Here is a 24,293-nt window from a genome sequence, read left to right on the forward strand (position 1 = left end):
ATCTACCAACAGTTGAAGCCAACTGCTGCAGTGGGGAAGCGGGGCTGAGTTGGAGTCACGAGAAGTGTGGGAGAGCTGTGGACAGCAACTGTGGGGGCCGCAACAGGGGAGTTAGTGATGGATGAGGTATCGCCTGTCTAGCAGACGGATACAAGCTGAGCCTGGTCAACATCAACCTGCGGTTGGCCCAAAAGGCAAAGTTTGCGGCACCCTCCAGCAATGCTCAGAGTGGAGGAAAGAGCTGTGGGCTGGTTCTGGGTGCGGAGCTGGCAGGGCAGAGGAGGCAGTCTGAAGTCGGAGAGAACAATCACCCCACAAACCTAGGCCTCCTCCCAACTGATGTGCTTGGACTGCTTGCTCCCTTGACATCCCAGCAATTCTCTGCCAGAGCCCTCTGCTCCAACAAACACATCGCCCATCATACATAAGCTTTGTCTTTTTAATAAAAAATAAACAGTCTCTGACAAGCAGTTTTCTGAATCCCAAAACAAAAGAAAAGGGAGGGGGAGAGGTCAAGGGGTCAGCTAGGGTAAAGGAGTGAACAAGGCTCAGATTACCCCTACCATTCTCCCAAGGCAGAAGGGATCACAGTCTGCCCCAACTGAAGCAAGAAGGAAGGTGGTCAGACTTCAGGAAAGACTTCCTGGGAGTCAGTGGTGCATGTCTGGTAAGGGAAGCAGGAGGGAGCAGATCCCTGCACGACCCTGGGAGAGGGGAGTGTTGGTGTTCAAAGTGGCAACTTCAGAGTGGAGTTTCCAGGAGCGGCATGTTAGCATATGGTTGTTTAGATGTTTGGTGTTCATTACCATAGTGTCCTGGGACAGGCAGGTTTTTTAGGGTCTCTTGGAACACTGTGTTTCTGGAGGGTCCCTGGAATGGCCAGAACTGAAGGATCCTCTCCAGGTTCTTCAATATCAGCGCAGGAGCAGGTCTGGGGGTAACCCCCACCCTGTTAGAGAGCTCGTGTGCTTGGTAGAAGGGAGTCCCATAGGGGAGGCAGACTGCTTCGCATCACCCTGCTGAGTGCCATCGGTGATGCAGAGTAGCAGAAGCTCCTCTCAGGGGAGAAAGGTGGTCTTTTGTGCTGCTCTCATCCTAGTCAAGGCTGTGCTGGGGCCACCCAGCCAGCATGGCCAGGTGCCTGCCCTGCAGCCCCAGCCTGTGCCTAGAGTTTAAGCCACCTCAGTGCCTAGGCAGTTGTCAGCGTCCACATCACTGGCAGAGGTCCTGCATTCCTTGGGGGACTGGAGGTGTTGCTCTCTGCTCAATGGGGCCTTCTCCCCAGGAGGCAGGGTCTCGCAGCCCTGAACCTTGCCCCGAGCCCGGAGTGCTCCCAGTGGGGAGGCCAGGAGGATGATGAGGGCTCCTGAAAGCACTAAGGCGAGGAGGACAGTGACAGTGACAAAGTGGGGCCAGTAGGACCGCTGGGCAGCCAGGGCGGTCCCACCACTGACCCTGGTCAACGGGACCTCCACGTGCTCCCGGGGGATGCCTGCCAGTTCAGGATCCAGGGCCAGGGACTGGTCCTGGCTGTCCACCCAGTAGGAGACCACAGGGTATGAAAAGCCATTCTCAGTTGCCCAGCACTGGTAGAGACCTCCAACTCCATCCTGCACTATCAGCAAGAGGGAGCCATTGTAGACAGTGGAAGAGGCTTCTGGGACTGCTGCTGGGCCATGACTCCAGTAGTAAGAGGCCAAGGCTGACAGGTGGGGGCACGGGAGCTCCAGGAAGGAGTTGGGGACAGCCAGAACTTCTTTAACTATAGAAGAAAAGGAGCAAAAGGTTAAGGGACGGGTGAAGGACGGAGACAGGAGGGAGTCTCTAACCTATCTTTGGACCCCAGCCCTTTTATTTTTCTGAGGCAGGGTCTGGCTCTATTGCCCAGGTTGGGGTGCAGTGGCGCAATCTCAGCTCACTGCAACCTCTGCCTCCTGGGCTCAAGCCATCCTTCCACCCCAGCCTCCCGAGTAGCTGGGACTACAGGTATGTCTCTCCACGTCTGGTTAATTTTTGTAGAGATGGGGTTTTACCATGTTGCCAGGCTGGTCTCAAACTCATGAGCTCAAACAATGGTAGAAGAGAGTATCGCCTCAGCCTCCCAAAGCGCTGGGATTACAGGCATGAGCCACCGCGCCCGGCCAGCCTGAACCCTAACTCTTATCTCCAACTTCTATTTCAACTTCCAAAATCAAATTTCACTCCTCCTTAATTTCCAGTCTGGACCCCAGACTAAGCCCCAGTCCACTTTACTCCAACTCTGACACCAAAATTAACTGCAGCCTCAATCCTGAATCCCAGCTCAGCCTCCAGCTCAGAATTCCTGTCCCTCTTCCCTATAGCCAGGACCCAAATCCATCCCAACTCGGGTGTTCAGATCTCAAGGCAGGCAGGTGCTGGGGGAGGAAATTGGAGCAGGAATGCCCACCGCTGCCCAAAAGTCTTCCAGAGCCTTTGCACCTCCCCTGGTGAGAGGTCCTGCACTTACTGATTTGCGGGCGGCTCTGAGGCCGAAGGCTCCTGCTCATGGGGCCACTGGCACATGCCCACTCTGGGTTCCCCCGCTCCATGTCCTGCTTCCAGGAGTTCCTAAGAGAGCAGAGAAAGCAAAAATTATCCCTCGAAAGAGCTAAAAGTGGGAAGAGGAAGGAGGAAGGCAGGAAGTGCAGTAGGGAAGAAGGTAGGCCAGGGGAGACTAGGAACAGAGAGGAGAGGAACCCGGGATGGTTAGAGCAGCTTCAAAACTGCCCGGAACCTCCATCCCTGGAGAAACCCACTGCAGGATGGGAGGACTCTTGGAGTGAATGTGTCAGTAGCCCCTGGACAGAGGAAGAACAGTAGCAGAAGCTGGCTGAGAAGGGTCCTGGCTGGCCATCCAGGCCACCATCCAGGACTGGCACTCACAGGGTGGGGGCAGACAGGAAGCAACAGGTTCGAGACTCAGGGTCCCAGGCACAGTGGGGATCCCGGGCAAGGACACAGTCCACACAGCTCTCATAGACGCTACAGTTGGCTCGGGGCACCCTCCAGACACCTCCTGAGAAGCCTACAAACACTGCACCCTGGAGGAGAGATGGAGATTGTCAGGGAGCCCCAGCCACATCTAGTAAAGTCCCAGCATGCCGGTGCAGGCCCAGGGAGCCAGCCCAACAGGCCCCCAGGGCCAGCCCCACTGGAAGGCCATCTGATAGTCAGGTCCCTTCCCACCTGGGTGGGGGCCAGCTGCAGGTTACGAACAGGTTCGGGGTCAGGGAACAGCTGAATCTCTTCCACCAGATGAGCACCGCTGTCCCCACTCACCACAGCCTTGTGGAGCGACCCTGTGGCTATGGGGAGACAGAGAGAGCAGAGGTCATCTCACCTCATCCACAGATCCCTTCCCAACTTCAGTGGGCCTCCCCAGCTGTAAGAAAGCGCCTTCTGAGGGTGATGTGTACTGGGCACGGGTCAACCAGACCGTTCACCTTCCTCTCTGCCATGGAGATGGCAGTCTCTTGTAAATGGCTTAAAATCCCTTGGACCTCTGTCCTTCCTTTGCAACTCCCTGACAAAACTTTATCCCTGGAGAAACCCAACTATTTCTCCATAGGCATGAAACAGTGGGCGGCTGGGTGCTTCTGTAGAAAATCACATCACCTGCCTCCTTCACTTTCATCAAGCACCTCAGGGAGGTCTACCTGGCCACCCTTTTAACAGGTGCAACCTCCTTACCTGGCATCCCTGATTCCCCTGCACACACCTCTACATGACTCAAATCTCATGATGTGCCACGTAATTTACTTATTTTTTTTTTTATTATTATTTTTTTTTTGAGACGGAGTCTCGCTCTGTCGCCCAGGCTGGAGTGCAGTGGCGCGATCTCGGCTCACTGCAAGCTCCGCCTCCCGGGTTCACGCCATTCTCCTGCCTCAGCCTCCCGAGTAGCTGGGACTACAGGCGCTCACAACCGCGCCCGGCTAATTTTTTGTATTTTTAGTAGAGACGGGGTTTCACCGTGGTCTCGATCTCCTGACCTTGTGATCCGCCCGCCTCGGCCTCCCAAAGTGCTGGGATTACAGGCGTGAGCCACCACGCCCGGCCGTAATTTACTTATTAAGGATGCTATTGTCTGTCTCCACCCACTCCACAGACTGAGATTTTTGACTTTTTGTTCTCTGCTGTATACTCAATACATGCACAGCTGATACGGTGCCTAGTAATATGGCCTGAAGGAATGAATGAGCTTGGCAGATTTCTTCCACTGACCCTCAAGGTTATCCTCAGCCAGGCCCTGCCTGAGCAGTCGGCCTGGGCAGTCTTGCAGCATTCCCTGCTGACTCCCTCTCCCCCTTTCCACAATGGCTATTTTGTTTTTTGGGGTTTTTTTAGACAGAGTTTCACTCTTGTCACCCAGGCTGGAAGGCAGTGGCACAATCTTGGCTTATTGCAACCTCTGCCTCCCGGGTTCAAGTGATTCTCCTGCCTCAACCTCCCGAGTAGCTGGGATTACAGGTGCGTGCCACTACACATGGCTAATTTTTCTGTATTTTAGTAGAGACGGGGTTTCACCATGTTAGCCAGGCTGGTCTCGAACTCCTGACCTCAGGTGATCCACCTGCCTCGGCCTCCCAAAGTGCTGGGATGACAGGCATGAGCCACTCCACCCAGCCCACAATGGCTATTTGAATCTACCCCTCTCTCCTCAAACTTCCCACCTTTCCTGCCCCCTCACTCCCAGCTCATGACCTTGTGTCCTCCACCTACATAGAGAACACAAAAGCCTTCAAATAAGAGCTCCCTTGGCTTCTGCCCCCTGAGCCTGCACACCCACCAAGTCGCACCACGCTGCTACAACTTCATTCCCAGCCCAGCTCAGGTGCTGTCTCCCCGCCACCCACAGCTGCTCAGCTCCACATGTGTCCTGGACTCTGGCCGCCTGCTCCCTCCACAACTTTACCTGCCATGTATCCCTTCTTCTACCCATCTCTTTGCCATCCCCCTGTCTACTAGATGCTTAGTCCTTCCGGTCTATAAAACAAGAACCCTGGGGGCAAGGAGGGGGAAAAACAAAACCAAGAACCCCAGCTGGGCCCCACTCCCTGCTCCAGCCACCATCTCCTTCCTCTCTCCCCTCACAGCTGAGTTTCCTGAAGGAGTGCGGTTTCCAGCTCCCCTCCACCCACTCACCTTTCAAAATTCCTCTAACATAGCTTCCCCCCTAAGACACACAGCTCTTGATAAGGCCACCAAAGACCTCCCTGTCTGCCTCCCCCACCACACAAAGCTCAGGAAGGGTAGGGAGTGGACTGTTTTGCTCCTCTGCTGTATTTCCAAAACCTAGAAGAATGCCAGGCACATAGCAGGTGCCCAGTAAACAGCTGTTGAATGAATAAATGAATGAACTCAAGGGTTTCCCTCCTCAACCTGGGGGCAGCCCCTGCTCTAGTCCTCTGGGGGATGTCCCGGAACTCTTTACTCACTGGTTCCCAGGTACATGACAAGATGGCTGCGCCCATCAAGGCCCTGGGCTGTCTCCACTGCAAGCCGTGTATACTCCACACCAGATTTCACCAGCAGGGGCGTTCCCACCACCTGCTCATCCATCAGGAAATGGTCCTTCATGAAGGTCAAGGCCTTATCAGAGGAGGGGCCCACCGAACACTAAAGGAGGAGGGAGGCAGATCAGGTTGGTTGGCCCCTTTCCCTCAGCTCACCCTCCCACCGACGCGTGCGCTTCTCCTTCGCCCCCTCCCTCATGGCAGTCCTCATTTCAGGGTGGTGGTTAAAGCTCCGACTCTGGAGCTGCCTGGTTGTGCATCCCGGCCTCTGCTTGCCTGAGGTTCCTCAGCTGTGAAGTGGGCCTATTACCAAGACCTGCCTCATAGGCTCACTGGGAAAATGAAATGCACTAATACATGAAAAATAATTCACACAGTGGTTGGCATGAAGCAAGCACTCAACCAATGTTAACTGTTATTATTGTTCTCCTCCTTTGCACCTCCAGCAAGGAGGCCTGGCAGCCAGCAGGAAGCAGGACGAAGGCTCCTTACAGGCAAGTACCAAATTTTATGGCTGGACATAGTGGCTCATACCTGTAATCCCAGCACTTTGGGAGATCTAGGCGGGCGAATCACCCTGAGGTCAGGAGTTCGAGACCAGCCTGGCCAACATGGTGAAACTCCGTCTCTACTAAAAATACAAATAATAGCTGGGGGTGGTGGCATGCCTGTAATCACAGCTACTCAGAAGGCTGAAGCAGGAGAATTGCTTGAACCCAGAAGGCAGAGGTTTCAGTGAGCCGAGATTGTGCCACTGCACTCCAGCCTAGGCGACGGAGAGAGACTCAAATAAATAAATAAATAAAAATACAAAAATTAGCCAAGCATGGTGGCGGGCACCTGTAATCCCAGCTACTCAGGAAGCTGAGGCAGGAGAATCACTTGAACACGGGAGGTGGAGGTTGCAGTGACCCAAGATTTTGCCACTGCACTCCAGCCTGGGCAACTGAGTGAAACTGTGTCTCAAAAAAGAAATTTAAAAAAGGACCAAATTTTACTCATGTCTGCATTTCCTGGCATAGCACAGGATCTGGCACACAGTTGGTGCTCAATAAATGTTTGCTGAGTCAACGACTGAATGAATGTCACAGAAAGGGTTGGTGTAGCACGGAGCATTTCTCATCACGGTTTTGCACGAACTTGCTGCATGACTCTGGGAGAATCCCTTCTCCATTCCGAGCCTCCTTTTTCTCACCCATAAAATGAGGGGGTTGGACCAACTGTTCTCTAAAGGCCCTGCTAATATGAGGATGCTGTGACTCTGGGACACCTGCGTCCTGATCTTCAGTCAGGATCCTTGTTCTCCAAGAGCACTGTCTTAGGGCCAGCCCCAACTCTGTTACCTATAAGCTGTGTCCTTAGATAAGCTATTTCACCTCTCTGACCTTCAACTTTCTCATCTGCAAAATAAGGTAATAACATCTACATCTCGTTTTGATGCCAGAATGAGCACGTGCACCTACTCTCATGTCCTCCCAAAGGGTTTTTTTGTTTGTTTGTTGTTTTTTATTTTTACAAATAGAGACAGGGTCTTGCTATATTGCCAAGGCTGGTCTCAAACTCCTGGCCTCAAGTGAACCTCTTATCTTGGCCTCTCAAAGTGCTGGGATTACAGGTTAAAGGGTTTTTTTTTTTTTTTTTTTTTTTTAGACAGAATCTCGCCCTGTTGCCCAGGCTGGAGTGCAGTGGCACTCAGCTCACTGCAAGCTCCGCCTCCCGGGTTCACACCATTCTCCTGCCTCAGCCTCCCGAGTAGCTGGGACTACAGGCGCCCGCCACCTCGCCCAGCTAGTTTTTTGTATTTTTTTTTTTTTAGTAGAGACGGGGTTTCACCGTGTTAGCCAGGATGGTCTCGATCTCCTGACCTCATGATCTGCCCGTCTCGGCCTCCCAAAGTGCTAGGATTACAGGCTTGAGCCACCGCGCCCAGCCAAAGGGTTTTTTTTAATTAAAAAATTGTTTTTTGAGGGGTAACAAGATGGCGACCGAGACAGTGGAGTTCCATAAGCTGAAGCTTGCTGAACTAAAGCAAGAATGTCTTGCTTGTGGTTTGGAGACCAAGGGAATAAAGCAAGATCTTATCCACAGACTCCAGGCATATCTTGAAGAACACGCTGAAGAGGAGGCAAATGAAGAAGATGTTCTGGGAGATGAAACAGAGGAAGAAGAAACAAAGCCCATTGAGCTCCCTGTCAAAGAGAAAGAACCCCCTGAAAAAACTGTTGATGTGGCAGTAGAGAAGAAAGTGGTGAAAATTACATCTGAAATACCACAGACTGAGAGAATGCAGAAGAGGGCTGAACAAATTCTTACTCTCCAAGCTCTGTGAGCTTGGAGGGTAAGAAAGCTGCTCGGGCAGCTAGGTTTGGGATTTCTTCAATTCCAACAAAAGGTCTGTCATCTGATAACAAACCTATGGTTAACTTGGATAAGCTGAAGGAAACAGCTCAAAGATTTGGTTTGAATGTCTCTTCAATCTCCAGAAAGTCTGAAGATGATGAGAAACTGAAAAAGAGGAAGGAGCGATTTGGCATTGTCACAAGTTCAGCTGGAACTGGAACCACAGAGGATACAGAGGCAAAGAAGAGGAAAAGAGCAGAGTGCTTTGGGATTGCCTAATGAAAAGTTCTTGATACTTTGTGTTCTCCAGTGTTTTCCATTTCTCTCATTCTTCTTGGTCACACATATGCCTAAATGCACAGTCATGTGCCTACGTCCTGCCTCACAATGAGGGAGCATGTACCCCAGGTTCAAGTGCTGGATTGTGTCATGTGACCATCCCAAAACTCAGAGCACCCTATGGCCATCTTTGCCCTCTGTCACATAACTTGAAAACTGCCTGGTGGCCCTTTTGCAGTGGTTCCCTCCAGCAAGCCTTGATCTCAGTTGAAGAAGCTCTTTCCCAGCATTCCAGTGCCCCTGTCAGCTCCATACTCCTCAGACACCCTTAACAAAGGCTGTCATGCACACAATGTAACAAATACACAAAACAAATGATAATTACACTAAAAAAATTATTTTTTTTAAACAGTGTCTCACTGTCATCCAGGCTGGAGTGCAGTGGCATGATCTTGGTTCACTGCAGCCTTGACCTCCTGGGTTCAAGCCATCCTCCTATCTTAGCCTCCTGAGAAGCTAGAACCACAGGTGTGTGCCACCATGCCTGGCTAATTTTTTTTTTTTTTTTTTTTTTTTTTTTTGAGACGGAGTCTCGCTCTGTCTCCCAGGCTGGAGTGCAGAGGTGCGATCTCGGTTCACTGCAAGCCCCACCTCCCGGGTTCACGCCATTTTCCTGCCTCAGCCTCCTGAGTAGCTGGGATTACAGGAGCCCACCACCACACCCAGTTAATATTTGTATTTTTAGTAGAGACGGGGTTTCACCATGTTGGCCAGGGTGGTCTCCAACTCCTGACCTCAAGTGATCCACCCACCTCTGCCTCCCAAACTTCTGGGATTACTGGCATAAGCCATCATGCCTGGCCCGAGCTAATTTTTTATTTGTAGAGATGGGGTCTCACTATGTTACCCAAGCTGATCTCCAATTCCTGGCCTCAAGTTATCCTCCCACCTCGGCCTCCCAAAGTGCTGGGATAACAGGCTTTAGCCACTGCACCTGGGCCAAAGGGAATTTTTTTTGTTTGTTTGTTTTTGAGACGGAGTCTCGCTGTGTTGCCAGGCTGGAGTGCAGTGGCACGATCTTGGCTCACTGCAAGCTCCGCCTCCTAGGTTCAAGCAATTCTCATGCCTCAGTCTCCCAAGTAGCTGGGATTACAGGCATGCACCACCACACCCAGCTAATTTTTTATTTTTAGTAGAGATGGGGTTTCACCATGTTGGCCAGGATGGTCTCGATCTCCTGACCTAGTGATCCGCCTGCCTCTGCCTCCCAAAGTGTTGGGATTACAGCGTGAGCCACCATGCCTGGCCACGGAATTTTTAAAAAGACATAAACCTAGACGAGCGAGGGATGGGGAGAACAAGAGAGAAGTGCAAAAGCATCCACATTTTGGAAGCTGGAAAGTGAATGAACAACAGAAAAGACTTAACAGAGAGAGAGAGAGAGAAGAATCTTCTCAAGCCAGCCCTGGAGGAAGCCCCAAAACATTTAGAAGGCAGGATTCCTAAAGTTCACGAATTACTAATCTCAGGCACCTCTGGAAGTGAGGTTAATGGGGATGCTAAATAAGGAGGATTATTTGAAAGTCTGTTTAAGAAACAGGCTGGTGGCCGGGCGTGGTGGCTCAAGCCTGTAATCCCAGCACTTTGGGAAGCCGAGACGGGCAGATCACGAGGTCAGGAGATCAAGACCATCCTGGCTAACACGGTGAAACCCCGTCTCTACTAAAAAATACAAAAAACTAGCCAGGCGAGGTGGCGGCCGCCTGTAGTCCCAGCTACTCGGGAGGCTGAGGCAGGAGAATGGCGTGAACCCGGGAGGCGGAGCTTGCAGTGAGCCAAGATCCGGCCACTGCACTCCAGCCCGGGCCACAGAGCAAGACTCCGTCTCAAAAAAAAAAAAAAGAAACAGGCTGGTACTCTCCAAACTCCACAGACCTGGGTGACTGCCCCTTCCACATCCTGGCCCAAGACTGGAGGTTAATCCACCAGAGAGAGTAAAACAGAGGGTTTCTGGATGAAGGATAGCAGGCCCAGTTGATGGGGACACCATCCTGAAAGCAGGGGGATTCAATACAGGTAGGTATACTACATGATGAGACTCTTTCCCAACCCAACCCTCTTCCCCTGTGGCTCCCAGACACCAAGAGCCAGATCATCTGCCTCCACGCAGAAGACTAGAAGAGGCTGCTCGGGAAACTGACTGGAGGTCTAAGAGGAAAGATTTAATGACCTAAGATACAGTAAAGACACTGACATTGAAGATTCCCACCAAACAGCCCAGCCAGACCACTCTCAGTGGTAGCATAACAGAGACCAAATTTCCAAGCCTTAGTTATGGACACAGAGCTCCAAACAGCTTCAAGGTCCCCTGCTGTTAAACATGAGTAGACATTCAAGGACTACCAGACATGTAAGTAAAACCACCAACATGAAAGAAAGAAACCAAAATAAACAAATAGAAAAAAAAAAAAAAAAGAAGAAAAAGAACCAACAAAAACCTAAGAGAGGCCGGGCACGGTGGCTCACACCTGTAATCCCAGCACTTTGGTAGGCCGAGGCGAGCAGATTGCCTGAGATCAGGAGTTCGAGACCATCCTGGCCACCATGTTGAAACCCTGTCTCTACTAAAAATATAAAAAAATTAGGTGGGCGTGGTGGTGGGCACCTATAATCCCAGCTACTCAGGAGGCTGAGGCAGGAGAATCGTTTGAACCAGGGAGGTGGACATTGCAGTGAGCCAAGGTCACGCCTCTGCACTCCAGCCTGGGCAACAGAACAAGACTCCATCTCAAAAAAAAAAAAAAAAAAAAAAAAGAAAGAAAGAAAAAAAATGCTGGGCACGGTGGCTCATGCCTGTAATCCCAGCACTTTGGGAGGCTGAGGTGGGCGGATCACCTGAGGTCAGGAGTTCAAGATCAGCCTGACCAACATGGTGAAATCTCATCTCTACTAAAAATTCAAAAATTAGCTATGTATGGTGGTGTGTGCCTGTAATCCCAGCTACTCGGGAGTCTGAGGCAGAAGAATCGCCTGAAGCCAGGAGGCAGAGGTTGCACTGAGCCGAGATCGCGCCATTGCACTCCAGCCTAGGCAACAGAGTGAGACTTCATCTCAAAAAAAACCAAAAAAACAAAAACAAACAAACAAACAAAAACCTAAGAGGAAATAGAAATGAATCAGAAAGAAGAAAACTTCACAGAAATCCATCATTACTATCCTAAGAGAGATACGTGAAAATAGTGCACCCATGAAACAGGAAGCAAATGCTGCCAAAGAAGAGTCTTTCCTTCACACAAAGAGGGCCACCAGGCATTACAGGCATCCAGAGAAAAGAGCACACAACCATGATGAAGTTATCTTGCCCCCCCTCCAAACCAAACCTGAATCTGAGTAAGTCTCTAGATCCAACTACTGAACAATTTATAGGAAATACTTAAACTACACTACAGAGATGCAGTCATCAAGATCCAGGCTGTGGAAGACTCTGACAAACAAAAAAATGCATGAGAAAAATGGAAGATGGGAAGGGATTATGTAAATTTTTTTCTTTTCTCTTTTTTTTTTGAGACACGGTCTCACTCTGTTGCCCAGGCTGGAGTACAGTGGGGTACAGCCTCAACCTCCCAGGCTCAAGTGATCCTCCTACCTCACATTTCCAAGTAGCTAGGACTACAGGCGCATGGCACAACACACAGCTAATTTTTAAATATTTTGTAGAGATGGGGGTCTCGCTATATTGCCCAGGCTGCTCTCAAACTCCTGGGCTCAAACAATCCTCCCACCTCAGCCTCCCAAACTGTTGGGATTGCAGGCTTGAGCCACTGTACCTGGTCTTAAATTTCTTTTAATCTATACAATCCCAGGTGAGGCATGGTGGCTCACACCTGTAATCCCAACACTTTGAAAGGCCAAGGTGGGAGGATTGCTTGAACCCATGAGTTTGAGACCCTGCCTCCACATAACTGGGTGTGGTGGTGGGTGCTTGTAGTTCCAGTCACTCAGGAGGCTGAGGTAGGAGGATCACTTGAGCCCAGGAGGTCGAGACTGTTTGGCAGAAACGAAAAATCTTTTTTCTTCTTCTTTTTTTCTTTTCTTTTCTCTTCTCTTCTCTTCTCTTCTCTTCTCTTCTCTTCTCTTCTCCTTTCTTTCGATGAAGTCTCATTCTGTCACCCAGGATGGAGTGCAGTGGCACGATCTCAGCTCACTGCAACCTTGGCCTCCTTGGTTCAAGCAATTCTTCTGCCTCAGCCTCCTGAGTAGCTGGGACTATAGGTGTGCACCACCATGCCTGGCTAATTTTTGTATTTTTAGTAGAGACGGAGTTTCACCGTGTTGGTCAGGCTGGTCTTGAACTCCTCACCTCAGGTGATCCACCTGTCTCAGCCTCCCAAAGTGCTGAGATTACAGGTGTGAGCCACTGCACCTGGCCTTCTTTCTTTTTTCTTTCACTGTCTCTGAACACAGAAATGAAAAACCTGACAGAAAGATTGGAAGACAAAGTTGAGACACTCTTCCAGAAAAATAGAACACAACCAAAGACCTGGACAGTAGGAAAGCTTAAAAAAAGTGAGAAGACTAGTCTAGGAGGTCCAGAAAAAAGTGAGAAAACACTCCATTGGAATGTAAGCCCCATGAGGGAAGGGACTTTCTTTTTGTTGTTGTTGTTGTTGTTGTTGAAACGGAGTCTCACTCTGTCGCCCAGGCTGGAGTGCAGTGGCCGGATCTCAGCTCACTGCAAGCTCCGCCTCCTGGGTTTACGCCATTCTCCTGCCTCAGCCTCCCAAGTAGCTGGGACTACAGGCGCCCACCACCTTGCCCTGCTAGTTTTTTGTATTTTTTTAGTAGAGACGGGGTTTCACCGTGTTAGCCAGGATGGTCTCGATCTCCTGACCTTGTGATCCGCCCGTCTCGGCCTCCCAAAGTGCTGGGATTACAGGCTTGAGCCACCGCGCCCGGCCCCGGGACTTTTTTTTTTTTTTTTTTTTTTGAGACAGAGTCTTGCTCTGTCGCCCAGGCTGGGGTGCAGTGGCCGGATCTCAGCTCACTGCAAGCTCCGCCTCCCGGGTTTACGCCATTCTCCTGCCTCAGCCTCCCGGGTACCTGGGACTACAGGCGGCCGCCACCTCGCCCGGCTAGTTTTTTGTATTTTTTAGTAGAGACAGGGTTTCACCGTGTTAGCCAGGATGGTCTCGGTCTCCTGACCTCACGATCCGCCCGTCTCGGCCTCCCAAAGTGCTGGGATTACAGGCTTGAGCCACCGTGCCCGGCCAGGACTTTCATGTGTTTTGCTCACTTCTATATTCCCTGCCCAGAATAGTCGCATGTGTCCTCAAAAAATATTTGTTGAATGAAAAGAAGATAGGGCCGGGCACAGTGGGTCACGCCTGGAATCCCAGCACTTTAGGAGGCCAAAGTGGGTGTATTGCTTGAGCTCAGGAGTTCAAGACCAGCCTGGGCAACATGGTGAAACCCAGTTTCTACTAAAAATACCAAAAAAAGGCCGCGCACTGTGGTTTACGCCTGTAATCCCGGCACTTTGGGAAGCCAAGGCAGGCAAATCACCTGAGGTCAGGAGTTCGAGACCAGCCTGGGCAACATGGTGAAACCCTGTCTCTACTAAAAATACAAAAATTAACTGGGCATGGTAGAGGGCACCTGTAGTCCCAGCTACTCGGGAGGCTGAGGCAGGAGAAGCGCTTGAACCCGGGAGGCAGAGGTTGTACCGAGCCAAGATAGAGCCACTACACTGAAGCCTGGGGGCACAGCAAGACTCCATCTCAAAATAAATAAATAAATAAATTAGTCGGACATGGTGGCGTGAAACTGTAGTCCCAGCTACTCAGGAGGCTGAGGTAGGAGAATCACTTGAACCCAGGAGGTGGAGGTTGCAGTGAGACAAGATCGCACCACTGCACCCCAGCCTGGATGACAGTGAGACTCCATCTAAAAAAAAAAAAGAAGAAGATAGGAAGATATAGTTCAAGAAAACTCAGAACTGAAAGAACTAAGAGTACTAATTTCCAGGCTGAAGTGGCCCAGTGAGCACCCAGCACAATAAACGAGTAGTGTTCCATCAAAGCACAACACCATGAAATTTCAACACCAGGACAAAGAAAAAGCACTACAAGATTCCAGTGAGGGCAGTGAGGGCAGTGAGGCACGCTGCCTATACGGTAGCCCTGCTCCATGAGTATCAGTATTTAAAAAAAAAAAAAAAAAGATTTCAGTGAAATAAAACGAGGTTACATTCAGAGTGCTAGGGATCAGAATAACTTTGGACTTCTCAACAGCACCACTGGAAGCTAGAAAATAATAAAGCAAGGCCTTCAAAGTTTGAAGGAAATGTGTTTCTACTCTAGAATGACGTATACTTAGCCAAATTATCAAATAGGAAAGTAGAAAACATTTTCAGACACTCAAGATCTTAAAATGTTTTACCTGCCATGTATCCTTTTCCAGGAATCTACAAAGGATAACCTCCACCAAAATGAGACAGTTGAAAATTCAAAAAAAAAAAAAAAGAGGAAGCCATAGGACGCAAGAAACACGAGATGTGTCACAGGAAAGAGGCAAAGGGGAATCCCCAGGCTGATGAGGAAGGGGGATTCCAGGATGGCATCTGTGCTCCGGGAGTAGAGGGCACTAGTCCAGACTGGAGCAGACAGGAAGGCTCTCCAGGAAGACAAAACTGTTAAGAAAAGCTAATAGGTCTGTCTTCAGAAGAGATTCAGATAATTTAGGAAGAGCTTGGGGTTGAATTAAAGATAAGAGCTTCGACCAGGCACAGTGCCTCATGCCTGTAATCCTAGCACTTTGGGAGGTTGAGGTAGGAGGATCACCTGAGGTCAGGAGTTAGAGACCAGTCTGGCCAACATGGTGAAACCCCATCTCTACTAAAATTACAAAAATTAGCTGGGTGAGGTGGCAAACACCTGTAATCCCAGCTACTCGGGAGGCTAAGGCAGGAGAATCACTTGAACCCAGGAGGTAGAGGTTGCAGTGAGCCGAGATCGCGCCATTGCACTCCAGCTTGGGTGACAGAGTGAGACACTGTTTCGAAAAAAATAATAAAAATAAAGAGCTTAGAAAACAAAGCAAGCAGAAAAGTCAAGATAATTACTAGCCCCAGGGAAAACAAAACTATGCAAAAAGGAAAAGTAATCATGGCTTACTACCTGGCTCGGCTGTGAATAAGAAGAGTCATAATATAAATAGTGATCTAACCAAAATTACCAGAAAATTACATTAGGAGATTGGGGGTGGGTGCAGTTACTGTATGTCGGTCCAAGTCAGTTTTGTTGAGAGAGGGTTAGAAAGCCGATTTGCATTGTTTGCTGATTTCTGTGATGTATACTTCCGCCATGGCTAATTTCAAGCTACCAATATAATATCACTGAACACAAATTTGGAAAAAGATGTGCAAAAACAGTTCTTGCTAGCTGCTGCAAGCCAGCTCTAGCACACCACTGGGTGGAGACGGGGGTTGGGGAACATAGTTAAATTCTCACCTTTTACAATGGAAATTCAACAGATACTGTCAGAAACTGAAACATCAAGAAGTAGCAATAAAAGCATGTTATTTAGAGATTTTGAGATAAATTTAAAAAGAATCAGCTAAAAGAGTTGAAAATGTTTGGGGCGAGGTGGAGGATGGGAAATAAGACTGCTTTTTGTAGTTAACCCTATAGATCTATTTGATTTTAGATCTGATTCTTCAAATCACGTACAGATAATAGCTCTGATTTTTTTCTCTTTTGTAGAAATGGGTTCCCCCCAATATTGCCCAGGCTGTGATTTTTTTTTTCTTTTTTTCATTTAAAAACTTTTTTAGAGACAGCATCTCACTCTGGTCACCCAGGCTGGAGTACATTCTCATGATCACAGCTCACTGGAGCCTTGAACTCCCAGGCTCAAGTGATCCTCCTACCTCAGCCTCTTGAGTAGCTGACTACAGGCACATGCCACCATGCCCAGCTAATTTTTTTTGGTAGAGACAGAGTCTTACAATGTTGCCCAGGCTGGTCTCAAACTCCTAACCTCAAGTGAACCTCTCGTCTCAGTCTCCCAAATGGCTGGGATTACAGGCATAAGCCACCATGCCCGGCCTCTGATTTTTTTTTTTTTTTTTTTTTTTTGAGACTGAGTCTCACTCTATCACCCAGGCTGGAGTGCAGTGGTGCAATCTTGGCTCACTGCAACCTCCACCTCCCAGGTTCAAGCGATTCTCCTACCTCAGCCTCCCAATAGCTGAAATTACAGTCATGCACCACCATGCCCGGCTAATTTTTGTATTTTTAGTAGAGATGAGGTTTCACCACATTGGCCAGGCTGGTCTTGAACTCCTGACCTCAAGTGATCCACCTGCCTCAGCCTCCCAAATTGCTGGGATTACAGGCATGAGTCACCACACCCCGCCTGGTCTCTGATTTTTTTAAAAAGTTAAATAATAAAGGCAGGTGGCAATGCCCGAGACAGTCCTTGGCACACAGCCCATGTTCCCTTGTTTCCATAGTGATATACCCAGATATTTGGTGTACAGTTAGCCTTGGTGAAGGGAGATGGCTCTGGCAACTCCTCTGTGTATAAGAGGGTGCTAGGCACATGTGGAATGTAGGCAGCTGTACCAGGTGTATGTCTGAGCAGACAAGATTGGTGGGGTGGAGAGCACTAACATTTATTGGGCCTTTACTATGCCATGATAGGTGCTTTTCCGTGCACATCATGTGTGTGTAGACTGTGATTAGTGTGGGAGGTAGTACTCACACTGCCCGGCCGGGGGTTGGTCTCAGGGCCCCTATAAGTAGTCCAGCGTGAAGTTTCTTTGTTCAACTCTTTGTATTTCCCCTTAAAGACGCGTTCAATGTCCAAGAGAGAGAAGGCACAAACCGCAGAGCTCCTGGTCCCGCCAATCTGCCTGGAGACAACCAGAGGGAACATTGTCTGTGGTCTCTGCCATACCAGGCAGCTCTCTCTCCAGCCCTGGCCCACCCTCAGTGATAAAGCCCAGGAGGCAAGAGTGTGGAGAGCTGGGCCAGCCTCCAGCTACCACTCCTTCCCCTCACTGTGTTGATAAGGGCCAAGGAAGCCCCATGGAATTCCCTGACTCTGGCCCAGGGCCTGGCTCTAGGCCCATCTTGGGATATGAAGTCTGATTATCCTTAATGAGAATTAATTGGGGCTCAGGCCCTGGGGTGGGCCCTGCCTGTCCTGCCTAGACTGGGCTGCACCCATTGGAGGGACAGTGTAACCAGCTCTAGCCTGGCTCCACACAAAGCCCTCTTCCTTTCAGTCTCTTGGATTCGTGGTCCTCAGAGAACCAACCAGTGCCTGACTACCAGACTGTTTTTATTCCTTCAGCCCTGGTCTGTGGAGACAGGAGGTCTGTTTCTCTTGCTCTCTTGAAGCTGACTATTGTATACACCAGGCTCTCAGTTCTGGATCCTGCGGATACCAGACCCCACTTACCCCAAATACACACATTGTCAGCAGGTACCTAAACACTGTGGGGCCAGACCATGGCTCAGGGACCTTGGACAAATCGGTTAACCTTTCTCAACCTTCAAGCAATGACTTTATTTTTTTTTATATTTTCTGAGATGGAGTCTTGCTGTGTTGCCAGGCTGGAGTGCAGTGGTGTGATCTCAGCTCACTGCAACCTCCGCCTCCCGGGTTCATGGGATTCTCCTGCCCCAGGGTCATGAGTAGCTGAGACTACAGGCATGCGCCACTACACCCATCTAATTTTTGTATTTTTAGTAGAGACAAGGTTTCACCATGTTGGCCAGGATGGTCTTGATCTCTCGACCTCATGATCTGCCCGCCTCGGCCTCCCAAAGTGCTGGGATTATAGGCATGAGCCACCGCACCCGGCCGACTTTATCTTATGATACCCATGGTGTTTCCCTGTTTGCCCTGGCCATTAGGAAGTGCAGAGCTAAATTTGTGGCTGGCATCCAGGGACTATACTACATCTTATGACAAGCGTTTGTAGTGTGTTGGCCTTATCCCTGGCTTCTCATACTCTCCTTTTATTCCCATTTCTTTATCTATTTTATTGATTTTAATATTTGCCTTTTGCAAAATGCTTCCTATCCCTTTTGGAACTAGGCAGAATATAAACTAGTTAGAACCTCTCTGAGCCTTATTTTTCCCATCTACAAAAAGGGCATGAGTCAAATTTCTCAGAGGTGGTGACGATTTAATGCCTTCCTCTGTGAAAGTGCTGAATAGGTGCTGGCTCATGTCAATTCCTGCCTCCGCCCACGAGCCGGGGCCTCACTGGAGTCAAGTCCCGTGTCCAGTCCCCACGGTCCGGCCCTGCTGCTCACCACTGGGAGGTGAAGACTGCGTAGATATGGGGAGCTGTGGGAGAATCGGCGGGCAGCAGAACCGCGTGGCGGATGACGTTGAAGGGCAGCTGTCCCGGCTTGGTGCAGAGCAACTGGGCCTTCAGGAAGGTGGTCCACTTCCTCTGCAGCAGTTTTTCGCCGCCCACGTCATTCTGGGGGTACAGGGAGAATGAGGGGGCACCCCCAGCCACGCGTGTCCCCGTCCCGCCAACCCCGTGTGTGCTCCCCGCACCCCCAGCCCCGTGTGCCCTACCCCGCGCTCCCCAGCACCTCTGGTCCCCTTCCCCGCCCCTCCCCTCCCTTCCCCTCCCCTCCCCTCCCCTCCCCTCCGCTCTCCTCCCCTCCCCTCCGCTCTCCTTGGGGACCCACCACTCAGTCCCGCCCCTGCCATCTCCCTATTGGTAATCCTCCAGTTAGCCCCGCCCCCCGCCCCGCCCGCCGACCTTGCAGACTCGAGCCACCCGGGATGTGTGGAGCCTCTCAAAGAAGTCAAACTCGCTGGCTGTCTCCTCGAAGAAGAAGTAGACGACCTGGGTCGAAGGGATGGCTGCCACGAAGGAGGCGTCCGCTGCGGGGGAGGGGCAGATGGGCTTAGGGACTGAGCCCCTGGATGCCCTCGGTTTGCCTGAGTGAAAACCCTTGGGTTGGCCCTGGAGGCCAGGACACAGGCTTCCTCGGGTCCCACAGCTTGTCCAGGGGTAGCGATGTGGGGAGGGGATGACTGGTGCTTCTTTAATGTGTTTACATAAGATGAAAGCTTCAAGAGGACCGGAGCTTTGTCTTCTTCCCTGCCATATACCCCCTGCGCCTAACAGTAATGGACACATTGTACCTTCCACAAATGAGAGTTGAGTGAATTAGCAAGGTCACCGGGACTCAGGAAAGGGGGCCAGCGGGGGTTAGGTCCTTACGATGCAGCCAGCGGAGGAAGTTGTCGGTCTTGAGGACAGGCTGGGATCCCAGTGTGCGCATCAGGATAGGCTCACTGCCCAGGAAGTTGTTCATGGTACCAGAATAGAGCATCCCATCTAGGGTGGGGGAGAGGAGAAGAGAGAACTGATGGCGTGGACGGCTCCTCTGCCCTCCACAGATCTGCCTCTGACCGGCGCTGGCATCCATATCAGTCTTGGGGGCCTTGCATCAGTTCTGCACCTTCCTAGGGAGCCCCAAAGCCCAGCTTCCCCTCCTCACCAAGCACCCCTCTTAGCTTCCTCTCTCCACAGGAAATGGCCATCCTGTGTGGCCCTCCGTGTTTGGGCACTTTTCTAGCCTTTCTGTGGCTACTCCCTCACATACCTAGCTGAACCACTTGCCAAGTGGAATCACTTACTGATCCTGGAAGGTGACTGTGTTTTCCATTTCCACACCTTGGGTCCTACCCTTCTCTCCCTGGAACACCTTCCCTGCCATCTGTCTACATCTTCAAGGTCCTGTGGAAAAGCCGAAGGCCATCTCCTCCAGGAAGCCAGGTGGGAAGTCTGTAATAGTTGGTGTCCAGTAGTGCATTGAAACATGGCTTCTCTCTCTCTTTCTTTTTTTTTCTTTCAAGACAGGGTCTTGCTCACATCCAGGCTGGAGTGCAGTGGTGCCATCACAACTCACCGTAGCATTGACCTTCTCAAGCGATCCTCCCACCTCAGCCTCCCAAGTAGCTGGGATCACAGGCACTTGTCCGGCTAATTTTGTTGTTATTGTTTTGTTTTTTTAGTAGAGACGAGGTCTGACTATACTATTGCCCAAGCTGGTCTCGAACTCCTGAGCCCAAGTGATCCACCCGCCTCAGCCTCCTAAAGTGTTGAGATTTCAGGTGTGAGCCACCACACCCGGTCTGATTTCTTGTTTATAACTCCTATACTACCCAGCACAGTGCCCAGTACACCAGAGGAAGTGTTCACACGATTGTTGAACAGCGGCTCACTCTCAGGCCTCTTCTCTACCCAATACCCTTCCCGAACCCTCGTGCCTCTGTGTCTTTCCACATCCATCTTTCTCCACCACTTTTTGTGGCAATTTCAGCAGGAGTTGGTGATTGAGGGTGCTTAATTCTCCCTCTGATCTTGTGATCTGAGGCTTCTGGCTTCCCTCTCTCTTTCCTCTGCCTGTTTTGTTTTGTTTTGTTTTGAGACAGTCTTGCTTTGTTGCCCAGGCTGAAGTGCAGTGGTGCGATCTTGGCTCACTGCAACCTCCACCTCCCGGGTTCAAGCAATTCTTGTGACTCAGCCGCCTGAGTAGCTGGGACCACAGGTGCGCCCTACCATGACTGGCTAATTTTTGTATTTTTAGTAGAGATGAGGTTTCACCATGTTGACCAGGCTGGTCTCGAACTCCTGGGGTCACGTGATCCACCCACCTCAGCCTCCCAGACTGCTAGGATTACAGGCATAAGGCACTAAAGTCTGGTTTTTGTGTGTGTGTTTTTGTTTTTGTTTTTTTGAGACGATCTCCCTGTGTTGTCTAGGCTAGACTCAAACCCCTAAGCTCAAGGGTCTTTCCACCTCGGCTTCCAAATAACTGGGACCATACGTATCCATCACTACACCCAGCTTTCCCTGCTTTTCGGAAAACTCTGTACTATTCCATATTTCACAGCGTGACTGGAGAAAGCAGATGTTGGGATGAGGTGAGAAACCTGATACTCACCCACCAAGACAGCCGTATGCTTGTGAGCGGGGTCAAAGGGGCTTTGGCCTTTTCCCTCCATGACCTTGTCCTCCAAGATGGGCAACAGGTGTGAGTCTTGAAGTTCCTAAATGGGGAGAGAGGCTGGGGGGCCAGAACGCCAAGGTCTCACATCTGGGAAATGAGGGGCTTGAGGAAGGAAGGGAAAGTGACATAGAGGGAAATTGGTCTGGGGCCAGGAAGTTGATGAGGGTCCTGCATCTGGAAGGCCAGAGTTTTCCAGAGCTACAGAGGAATGCCGAGGGTAGATGTGAGAAGGAATGCTTGGGGTCCTGAGCACTGGGCACCAGAGAACTCACAATGAAGGTACAAGCAGGGCTGAAGGCGAAGGTGCCGCAGGTGTAGAGATGGGTGATGTTGTAAGAAACCAGGACACGGATGAAGTTGAAACACTGTGTCTGAGGGAGACAGAGAATTTAGGTCTCCAGGCCACTTACCTCAACTTCCTGGACCCCCAGAGCCTGCCCCCTCACTGAGGAGAAAGGCTGGGTAATGCTGGGGCAGTCCCTGTACCTCTCTGTAGAACATAATCCAGGAGATAACCATGCAAACAAGCGCCCTCCACTGCCGCCCAACCTGAGGCTATCCAGGGATGGTGTAGGGATGCCAGGGCTCTCTACCCACTCTACCCCCACTCCCCCACCTCCACTTACCTCATTGCTCTTCTTCTTAAAGGCACATTCACTCTTTTTTCTGTCACTGGCTGGCCACGGTATCTGAAAGTAGGGAGTTGGGAGGGCAAGATGAAAAGAAATGAGGTCTTCGGTTCTCGCTGTGACCTGCTTCCCTTCTCTGATGTGAAATCAACAGCAGGCATGGTGCTTAGTGATATGCTGATGGGCAGTAATAGCATCAGTTTGTGACCATGGCTATTACTTGAATAATACTGATATCAGACATAGCTCCATAGTTGAACACAGCCTAAGGAATCAGACAGACCCAAGTTTAAATCTAGACTTGGCTATTTCCTGACTGAGAGATCTTGGTCAATTTCATAGGCTACTGGCAGATACAACCAGGTGGCATATACAAAACACCTAACACGAAGAATGGTATATATGGCAGCAGTTGTCAAACCGCACATTTCCTGGGGAAATTGTTTAAAATGTTTGTTCCTGGGTCACGCCTTAGAGAATCTGCATTTTTAACCAGCATCTCATATGTGCAGGTGGTCAGCAGACTACACATCAGGATACACGAACCACGGAGGTGATCACTATATTGCTAGTGCCTTCTCTCCCTTTCTTCCTTCCTTCCTCACATTGTTCCCAGTAATAGGGTGACTAAGACAGAAGCAGCCGGGCATGGTAGCTCACGCCTGTAATCCCAGCACTTTGAAAGGCTGAGGCGGACGGATCACCTGAGGTTGGGAGTTCGAGACCAGCCTGACCAACGTGGTGAAATCCCATCTCTTTAGCCAGGCCTAGTGGCGGGCGCATGTAATCCCAGTACTCAGGAGGCTGAGGCAGAATTGCTTGAACCCAGGAGGCGGAGGTTGCAGTGAGCCAAGATCATGCCATTGCACTCCAGCCTGGACAACAGAGTGAGACTCTGTCTCAAAAAAAAAAAAAAAAAAAAAAAAAAGGCCAGGCGCAGTGGCTCACACCTGTAATCCCAGCACTTTGGGAGGCTGAGGCAGGCGGATCACGAGGTCAGGAGATGGAGACCATCCTGGCGAACACGGTGAAACCCCATCTCTACTGAAAATACAAAAAGAAAATTAGCCAGGTGTGGTGGCGGGCGCCTGTAGTCCCAGCTTCTAAGGAGGCTGAGACAGGAGAATGGCGTTAACCTGGGAGGCGGCGGAGCTTGCAGTGAGCGGAGATCGCGCCACTGCACTCCAGCCTGGGTGACAAAGCAAGGCTCTATCTCAAAAAAAAAAAAAAAAAAAAAAAAGACACAGAAGCATCAGTGATCTCTACTAGTGGTTAGATATCAAATTGTTGACATAATTTGAGTCAATGTTTATCTCATATGTCAATGATTTCCATATCAGCCATTTTTGCAGTTAATATTATTCAATCACTATTCACAATACCAATGAAGAGTGAAGTCACAGGCCAGGCATGGTGGCTCACGCCTGTAATCCCAACACTTTGGGAGGCTAAGGCAGGCAGATCACCTGAGGTCAGGAGTTCGAAACCAGTCTGGCCAACATGGTAAAATCCCATCTCTATTAAAATTAGCCTGGCATGGTGGTGTGTGCCTGTAGTCCCAGCTACTTGGGAGACTGAGGCAGAAGAATTGCTTGAACCCGGGAGGTGGAGGTTGCAGTGAGCCAAGATCGTGCCCACTGTACTCCAGCCTGGGCAACGGAGCAAGACTCCATCTCAAAAAAAAAAAAAGTGAGGCCACAACATTTCCTGTCTGTTATATTGTCACGATATACATATAAAGAGAACTGCTGATTACAGATAGCAGCAACTGAGCTGTTACTCATGCACAGGCAGCCAAGCCCAGGGCAGCTGCTGGCCCCCTTCTCACTCCCAGCCCACACTCTTTATCCCTGGACTCTTTACCATGTTCTTTAGCCTGGGGACCCCTGGATCCTGGATATCCAAGGCCAGGATGGCTTCTCGAGCCCCCACATAGAGAGTATTTCCATTACCACTCAGGAGCAGAGTGTCAAAATCCTGGAGGCCCTTCTGGTGGAAGAAGCTGAGTGCCCTACGTTCATCCCCTGTTGGAGGTAGTAAGAAGGAGAGAGTGATGAGGACTTGGTGGGCAGCTGACTCCTGAGATATAAGTGGGGGAAGGGGAAGGGTTGCCTGAGTGTGCTCCCCGGGCCTTGGCAGCTAGACCCACTCTCCTCCACCAGCAGTTCTCCCCTTCACCCCACCCTGCCGGCAGCCACAAGAGCTTTGTGTGTTGAGCCCACAGTAGAGAGAAGAGGCAGCCAGAGACAGAGTAATGGGGACAGGAAATAAAGTGAGGCACAATGGATGCTCTTCCAGGCCTGGGACAGGGAGGGCTACCATGGGGGAGGATGCCTTGGTCCTCAGTAGGACGGGGAGCAGCAGGCAGACAGACAAACAGGAAAGTGTTGGCAGCCACAAGCAGCAAAGCTACATGCAGACAGGAGGGTGTGTGTCAGAGGGTCCCTCTCGCC

General features: G+C 50.5%; 1 protein-coding gene and 1 pseudogene across 7 annotated transcripts in view; one reads left to right on the plus strand and one right to left on the minus strand.

Moving 5' to 3' along the window:
* Positions 1–425: 425 nt before the first annotated feature.
* LOC105498036 (semaphorin 4A) overlaps positions 426–24,293 on the minus strand; it is a 34,210-nt gene continuing 10,342 nt past the window's right edge. For 6 of the 7 annotated variants that reach the window (XM_011769788.3, XM_011769791.3, XM_011769790.2 and 3 more), the window contains 13 exons: positions 23,704–23,864; positions 21,838–21,900; positions 21,484–21,582; positions 21,146–21,251; positions 19,417–19,533; positions 18,949–19,073; positions 18,485–18,657; positions 16,920–17,070; positions 5,460–5,640; positions 3,208–3,326; positions 2,905–3,062; positions 2,489–2,589; positions 426–1,762 (listed from right to left, as the gene is read on the minus strand). In XM_011769788.3, the coding sequence (XP_011768090.2) occupies positions 1,173–1,762; positions 2,489–2,589; positions 2,905–3,062; positions 3,208–3,326; positions 5,460–5,640; positions 16,920–17,070; positions 18,485–18,657; positions 18,949–19,073; positions 19,417–19,533; positions 21,146–21,251; positions 21,484–21,582; positions 21,838–21,900; positions 23,704–23,864 (2,144 nt within the window). In that variant the 3' untranslated portion in view covers positions 426–1,172. Of the gene's footprint in view, positions 1,763–2,488; positions 2,590–2,904; positions 3,063–3,207; positions 3,327–5,459; positions 5,641–16,919; positions 17,071–18,484; positions 18,658–18,948; positions 19,074–19,416; positions 19,534–21,145; positions 21,269–21,483; positions 21,583–21,837; positions 21,901–23,703; positions 23,865–24,293 lie in introns of all 7 variants that reach the window. The other variant, XM_071083699.1, reaches the window with a different exon arrangement.
* Positions 7,511–8,485, plus strand: LOC105498035 (SAP domain-containing ribonucleoprotein pseudogene; annotated as a pseudogene).

Source organism: Macaca nemestrina, chromosome 1 (genome assembly GCF_043159975.1).
Source record: "Macaca nemestrina isolate mMacNem1 chromosome 1, mMacNem.hap1, whole genome shotgun sequence".
In the NCBI taxonomy this organism is placed as follows: Eukaryota; Metazoa; Chordata; class Mammalia; order Primates; family Cercopithecidae; genus Macaca; species Macaca nemestrina.